Genomic DNA, 7,556 nt, shown 5'->3' with positions numbered 1-7,556 from the left:
ATAAATATATATTAAAATAAATTAAACATAATATATAAATTAACAAAATATAAAATAAGAAATTTCTCTAAATTCTCCATCTTTTTCAAATTTTTCCACAAGAAATGAAGATCTTTTATAGTAAGATACTCCATTTTCAATCCCTCGTGAAGATGATGACGAAGAAAAATCATAGCTTTTGCTTTGTATATTTGATGTGGATTTTCGGCATTAAGTACTCATGACAAATAATTGCTACCATCAATATCAAGGGCGACAAATTCTAATTTTGTGAGATTTTTCATGACATCACTATCATAAAATATTGTATTTATATTAAAATTTTAATAGGTATTATTAGATATGCAAAATAACGTTAAATTTATTAATTATAACGAAGAGGAAAAAATCGACATACCTTAAGGACATACTTTTAGCGAGGAAAAATGATAGGAGCTCGTGCTGATAACATGTTGTGAATTTGAAGAGCACAACGACGCATAACGAGAACACGAATATGGAAAAAAAAAATATAATAATAATATATAATAAAATAAATAAATATTAAAATAAATTAAACTTAATATATAAATAAATAAAATAAAATAAAATAACAAAATATAAAATATATTTTTTTTCTAAATTCTTCACTTTCTCCAATTGTTTAGATTTTGTCAATCTTTCAATCACCAGATGTCACTATTTATACAAATTTGTGGATTACATGTACCATAATAGTGCGTAATCTTGAGATACATGGACTAATACTTGTGAGGGGTGTACATGAGTTGGGTTGAAGGTATTTTTTGGACCAACTCAAAAATTCAGGTTGGTTTGATTGACAACCTAAATTACCCAAATAAAGTTTCTAACCTAACCCAACTCAACCTTTAAAATTGGTTGGATTAGGTTGGATTGTCGGGTTATAACTTATTATTATTTTTTTTAATGAAAAATATGTAAATTTATGTACAACACATAACTAATAACTAAAATCTCATAAAATTAAGATGCTAAATATCAAATATCTATGATATTTATTGTAAACTTGAAACAAATACAAATATCTTAACCATTTTAAAGGAAAAATATTAAAAATTAAAAAATTAATGAATATAAGAAAATTAAACTTTAAACAAAGAGAAATATATATAAAATTTGGGTTGAAAATATATATAAAATTTGGGTTGGGTTGGGTCAACCCAAATTTTCTTTCCCACGACCCAATATAACCCAACTTAATAAAAATAGAAAAATTCAACCTAACCCAATCCAAGAACAAAACTAACCTAATCCAACAACTACATTTTGGGTGGGGGATTATTCGGGTTGTATTATTTAAAAATTGGACAACACATTGAGTAATAGATAAGTGACACATGACTAATGAATACTAATAATGATGAGTACCTACGTTACACCTAATTTAACAGGTTTATAATACATATATGTTTGTTTTGAATTTCAGATAAAAAAGAAACTAATTTAAGAGCAAGAATGAACCAAACCCTAATTAACGTTTGGTCTAAAATGTGAAGCAAAGGATTGTATGATGTTCTTCTCCAAAGAGATGGTGAATTTTGGTTTGACTCTCCCTTCCCCTCTTCCCATTGATGGGTATGTTCTAAAGAGAAAGAAAATGGGAAGAGTTGCCTTCCATTTTCAGAAACCATTATGGATGTTGAAGAATGTGCTTAGAAATTGGATTCCCAAATGGGATTTTCCTCTCAGAATCATATCATTTTTAGTGACCCTTCTTGTCTGCTCTGCTGCTTACTTCAATGGTGATTCTTTCTTTCTCTGAACTCCTTTTTATTTATTTATGTATTTATTTTCCCTGTTTCTCTCTCTTCTATGCAATTTTAACTTCATTATTATGTAATACCCCACTTGCATTGAAATTCCCTTTGTGAACTCATGTGTTTTTCAATCAATTTCATTCTGGAAAGATGAAGTTTCCAGTAAAATTCTTGTTTGAAACTCAATAATTCTGAATTTAACCTTTTAAAAAGAGCACGTACTGTACTTTTGTGTTTACGAGCCAAAGTTTTAATGGAATCGGAGGAAGATTCGACGATTTTTTCAGGAACTTTTGCTTATGAAATGAATGGTGAAACTCCCAAGTGAGTTCTGTTGTTGTTTTTGCTTAATGTTACATCAGTAACCTAATTCCTTCTTGGAATGATGAAGTTTAATTACTTGGAAACGTGAGGAATTTTTTTGCTCATATAGTGTATGATGAAATACCCAGGTGAATTCTGGCGTTGTATTTGCTGAAAATTGTATCAGTAATCAAACTTCTCACTTGTAATGATGAACTTTCCTGGTTAATTCATGCTTGGAGTCTGAGGAACTTTTGGTTATGTATTGAACGATAAAAAGACCCGAATGAATTTGAGTATCTTCATTGCTCAAAGTTGCATCAGCAATCAAATTTCTTGTTGGAAAGATGAATTTTTGGAAATCTGAGAAAACTTCTACACATAATGGATCCGTTGCAATATCTGATAGTGATTTCTAGGGCCCTGTTGATAACTCTTTCGTTTTATGTTTTTCGTTTTTGAAAATTAACCTTATCAACACTATGAATTTCTTTGTTTTTAACCATATTTGTAAAATCCAAGCCAAAATTGGAAAATAAAAATAAAATACTTGTTTTTTTTTTTTGTTTTTAGAATTTAGCTGAGAATTCAAATATTCCTTGGATAAAGACAAAAACGATTGTTAAGAAATTGTGTGAAGACAAACACGGTTTTTAGGAAAAAAAAACAAAAAACGAAATCGTTATAAAACCGGATGTAAGTGTTTTTCTAAAAAAAATAAAATAAAATTACGTTAGTAATCACATCTTTTCTTGGAGGGAGAATTCTCCTGCAAATTAAAGGTTATAAATCTTAAAAAACTCCATACGTAATGACTTCTAAAAAAGCCCTAATGAATTCAAGTGTTTTTTCCTCAAAATTTCTCTTGGAAATCTAAGAAACTTTTGAATCCAATGGATAGGTGAATGCCATAAAAATTTTATTGGTCATTAGTTAGCAATCCCATTGAATGTTATAAAGATTGAATTTTGCAAGAAAAATAAAAATTCTCCCCTTTTGCATATAATAGTTAAAACTAAAGCCACTTAGGAGTTGTCTTCCAAAAACAAAAGTGGCCAGCCTTGAAGAGGAAGAAGGAATCTTTTTAAGATATCTGTTTTGGATTGCTTCTTTAAACTAATATTAGAATAAGAGAAGTTTTTTGGGGTGTGGCTATTCAATAATCACACTGCTCCATGCCTTTCTTTTCTTTTATTTTCTTTGGACTTGAATGCTTTTCCCATTTCAATCATTTATCACCCTTTTACACAACATCCTTCCTTTTTTTTATATGTTTCAATGAACTGGCACCATCTTTGCCAAAGTTCCTCACCTCCTTTTTAAGCATCACTTCCATGGATTAAACTCATGCAAACTATTGCAGTTGTTTCCCTCGAGATCGGGATATGGGACGACAGCCGTGCTGTGACAAGGTCGGACTCAAACGAGGCCCATGGACGGTGGAGGAAGACCATAAGCTCATGAACTTCATTCTCAACAATGGCATCCATTGCTGGAGATTGGTGCCTAAACTTGCAGGTGTTTTCTTTGTCTTTGTTGTTGCTTAACCGACTCCACTTGACATCGTTTCTAATTTCTGGGTCTGTTTGGTAGCCCGTTTCATCGAATGGGGTCTGAAAGTTGTTTCTGAGAAGCGTAATTTAGTGACTTTTATATGTTAAGTTGATTGTGACGGATCGAGATCAAATGGTTTTATAAGAAAGGTCTTCAATCTATTATTCTAAGAAAATAGACCTCCAGCGAAACTAAGTGCCAAAAAATGTAGTCAACCAAACAACATGTTGTTTGAAAGCTTCCCTAGAGTTTACTTTTAAAACTAACTTTCTTACTTTTGTTTTCAAAATGACTTTTAAGAAAATACAATCTAATAGCTTGTAAAAGCTAAAGTCATCCATATATTACCATTCATAGGCTCATGCTCTAAGAAAGGAAGAACAACTTCAAAATGTTCTAAAAGGAAAGTCATCAGTGAAAACAAACTAAAAGAAACAACTTTTAGAAAACAACCACATGGTTATATTTTCTCGAATTCTAAACAGTTCCCGAAGAAGCCTGAGATTTTTGACGGGGAGTTTTCTTTTAAACTATGGAAAAGGTTTGCTAAGATGTGGAAAGAGTTGCAGACTAAGATGGATCAATTACCTGAGGCCTGATCTCAAGAGAGGTGCTTTCACAGAAATGGAAGAAAACCAAATCATTCACCTTCATTCCCTTCTTGGTAACAGGTAATGCCTTGTGCTCATATTTTTTCCTTTCAAATTTACCAACCAAATTCACATGGTTTTCTACTAACTCTTGCAGGTGGTCGAAAATCGCAGCACATTTCCCGGGTCGAACCGATAATGAAATCAAGAACCATTGGAACACTAGAATCAAGAAGAGATTGAAGCAACTTGGTTTGGATCCATTGACACACAAAAAACTCAATGAGAAAACAGATAGACTGAAAGAAAAGTTGTTTATTGCATCCAATCCTTTAAGAAAACAAGAGGCAATAATACCAAATTTTGATTTTGAGCCAAAGGAAATAAACCAAGTTGCATCCCATATGATATCATCAGATGGTTCAAGTAATCTGATGTGCAAAGGCATTGGATATGAAATGTGGACGGGCGAATTAGAAAGCAACAGCAACATATCGTTTTCTTTGGAGTATTGTTCTTCAATGAATGAATCTCTATCAATAATCAAACAGAACTCCGTACAGTTTGATAGTTTGTATTCACTTCCTTCATGGGATGATGGGGTTCCCAAGTTCAATCCGCTTGAAAAGGATGACATTTACTCGCTCGGGAACGGCGGTGGCTACTACATTGATACTTTCTCTCATTAAGCTTTCTTTCTATAAAGCCTACATATGTTCCACATTGTGAACTTGGGTCATATTTCATCAGTTTTCTTAATCACTGTAATTACTTTTGTTTTTCTTTCATTGTCATGCTCAATAATCACACTTTCTTGTCCAAATAGCATACAAAGCTTGATATTAATGTGGGGAAATTTTCATTTTCTTGAGTTCATTTTTAACTTCTCTATAAAATGGAAAAACTGGGAACTTTTGATTATTGGTGGTTTGGCCAAATATTTAATCTACAAATGCTTTATCACAAGATGGCTTGTGGGGGAGCTGCCTTTGATTTTTCTTATGAAATTTGCTTATTTATTCTTAAACATAATGATTTTGAATGGGGAAGGGCAAAAAGCACTTCAAAACATAGGCTAAGCATTATTTTTGTTGTGAATAGAAACAGCTAAACATGTAGGGACTCAAATAAATTTGAATAAGGAGTTATTAGGAAGAAATTATATTTTAACCTAGATAGTTTCATATTGAAGTATGTCACAACTTCACTACATAGAAAATAGTTGAATGAATCATAAGTTTGATCTACTTCCTAGACTCGAATTTTGTTTATCCTTAATCCTAATGATTAACCACTTATGTATCGGATCGTGACATAAAATTATAGCACATGAGTAATGAAATGTTGACATGACACTCCATTAGTCCATTAGATAAATTTCTGATGAAATTAGTGTGATTCTTGAAAACTCAAGAACTAAAAAAGTACATATAAAAAACTTAAAAACTAAATACACTTATCCTTACAAACTCGAAGACTAAAAGGATACGTTTTTTAAACTTAGAAACCAAAAACACACCTTCTTCAAAATTTGGAGATTAAAAAGGTAATTCTTCCTATATTTATTCATTAGATCACATCACATCACATATAGTTCAAAGAAAAATAAAAGATATTGTTTTAGCTTTGAAAAATCCAATGCAATAATGTATTCTCTCATCAAACAAAAGCTTCCATGATTTCATTCATCATGGGTGAAAGTGTAACTTGAAGCTTACTTCATGAAAGTAACAAAAGCCTTTAATTTCTTTGTGAATTAGAGGGAAGATGAGGGGGCAAAAAGCAAAGTGATGGAATAGTTTTGTCTGCTGAGAATATCACCTTTGGTTCTTCTAATCATTCTATATCAGCTTTAATAATAATTATTGGACCTTTTTCTCTTTACTTTCACAAATATATATTTTTTATATTGTATAATAGACCCTAAGCTGCCAACCTTTTTCAATTATATTTATTATATTATTTGAGTGAATTAGTTAATTGAATTAAATGTGTACAATAAAGCCACACTAAACCCACCTCAAAACTTCAAATTGTGTACTCTATCATTCACTTAGCAATTTAAATAAAATGAAAGGCAGGTGTTTTACAATGGATTATAGAGTGATTTTGTGCCTACTTTAAGCACTTTTCTTTCTATAATATTTTTAAAAGCATTCAAAAAGTTAATCCAAATATGTTCTTAAACTTTCAAACTGTATTACTTAAAACTTAAAACTATTACTTATATATATTAAAATTTTAAACTTTTATTAAAATTGAAGCATACTTTTTGTCAGTTGGCATAAACTCATTTTGGAGATAATTTTCACATATAGGTAGACTTTTTTTAGATAGAAGAAAAAGAAATGATAAAATAAAATGAATATTAGCAATTTTTAAAAATTAATTTGAGTAGTTTTTCATCTTTTCTGTCTATTCTACCTCTACTTTCTCTATCATTTGAGAAAAAATTATGCAATATTTGTTAAAGATGATTTTGGACTGAAAGATATAATCGATATAGAATAGAGATAAAAGTAACATGACAAAGAAAACAACAAAGTTTGAGTAAAAATAAGGACGTCTACACGAATGTCTAATTTTAAAGTGTAATTTTGGAAAATGTCTAAACCTGCTTTTTATCAAAAAAAAAAAAAAAAAAAAAAGTCTAAACCTAAATGTTTGACTAAAATATACTATTATTATTTGAAAACGCACACCGATATTCCTCTAACTGACGATCACCATAATTACACAATATATGTGAATTTTTATATATTTGAATACATCTAATAAAAAAAATTCAAAACTAACCAAATCAAAGCTACTAAAAACTAACCCAATAAAATCTAATAATCTAGAACTAACTAAATAAAAAACACACAACCATTGGCAAACAATATTCATTTAAATGGAAAAAACTTTAGTTCTAAAAACCAACATTTAAAATAATATCTCGCAAAACAATATCTTAAAAAGCAAGGTTACCTTAAAAAATACAAAATTTAGAAAACATAATTGCACATTAGTTCATTGAAACTAAAAAAGTGGGTTAATTTCCAAATTTTTAATGATAATAACTAAAATTTAAATATTAAAAATAAACAAATATCTTATATTTAAAAGGATTTTTTTTAAATATAGAATAGTAAACTATAATGTTTACAAAAACACGGATAGACTTTCATAAGTGTCTGTCAGTATATTGATTGACACTGATAGAAGTCTATCAATGTCTATATTGATAGTTCTAAGATTTTGCTATATTTTATAAATATGTCTTACCATTTGAAATAATTTTCCTATTTAAAATCTATTGAATGAAGTTTGACTCACAAATACATATATT

At 29.7% G+C, this 7,556-nt stretch overlaps 1 protein-coding gene across 1 annotated transcript; it reads left to right on the top strand.

Moving 5' to 3' along the window:
- Positions 1–1,445: 1,445 nt before the first annotated feature.
- MYB40 (myb domain protein 40) lies at positions 1,446–5,101 on the top strand. The gene is made up of 4 exons (XM_039024388.2): positions 1,446–1,763; positions 3,445–3,599; positions 4,177–4,306; positions 4,383–5,101. The coding sequence occupies exons 1-4, from the start codon at positions 1,693–1,695 to the stop codon at positions 4,912–4,914; spliced, it is 888 nt and encodes a 295-aa protein (XP_038880316.1). The 5' UTR covers positions 1,446–1,692; the 3' UTR covers positions 4,915–5,101.
- Positions 5,102–7,556: the final 2,455 nt, after the last annotated feature.

The sequence above is a fragment of the Benincasa hispida genome, chromosome 1, assembly GCF_027475165.1.
Source record: "Benincasa hispida cultivar pf3 chromosome 1, pf3_genome.v1.1, whole genome shotgun sequence".
Taxonomy (NCBI): domain Eukaryota; kingdom Viridiplantae; phylum Streptophyta; class Magnoliopsida; order Cucurbitales; family Cucurbitaceae; genus Benincasa; species Benincasa hispida.
Note: the sequence above shows the minus strand (reverse complement) of the source record. Positions and strands in the feature narration are given on the sequence as shown.

Coding starts and splice junctions, on each gene's coding strand:
- MYB40 (XM_039024388.2), top strand. CDS start 1,693: ATGGGATTTTCCTCTCAGAATCATATCATTTTTAGTGACCCTTCTTGT. Junction 1,764..3,444: donor CTCTGCTGCTTACTTCAATG/GTGATTCTTTCT, acceptor AAACTATTGCAG/TTGTTTCCCTCGAGATCGGG. Junction 3,600..4,176: donor ATTGGTGCCTAAACTTGCAG/GTGTTTTCTTTG, acceptor ACTATGGAAAAG/GTTTGCTAAGATGTGGAAAG.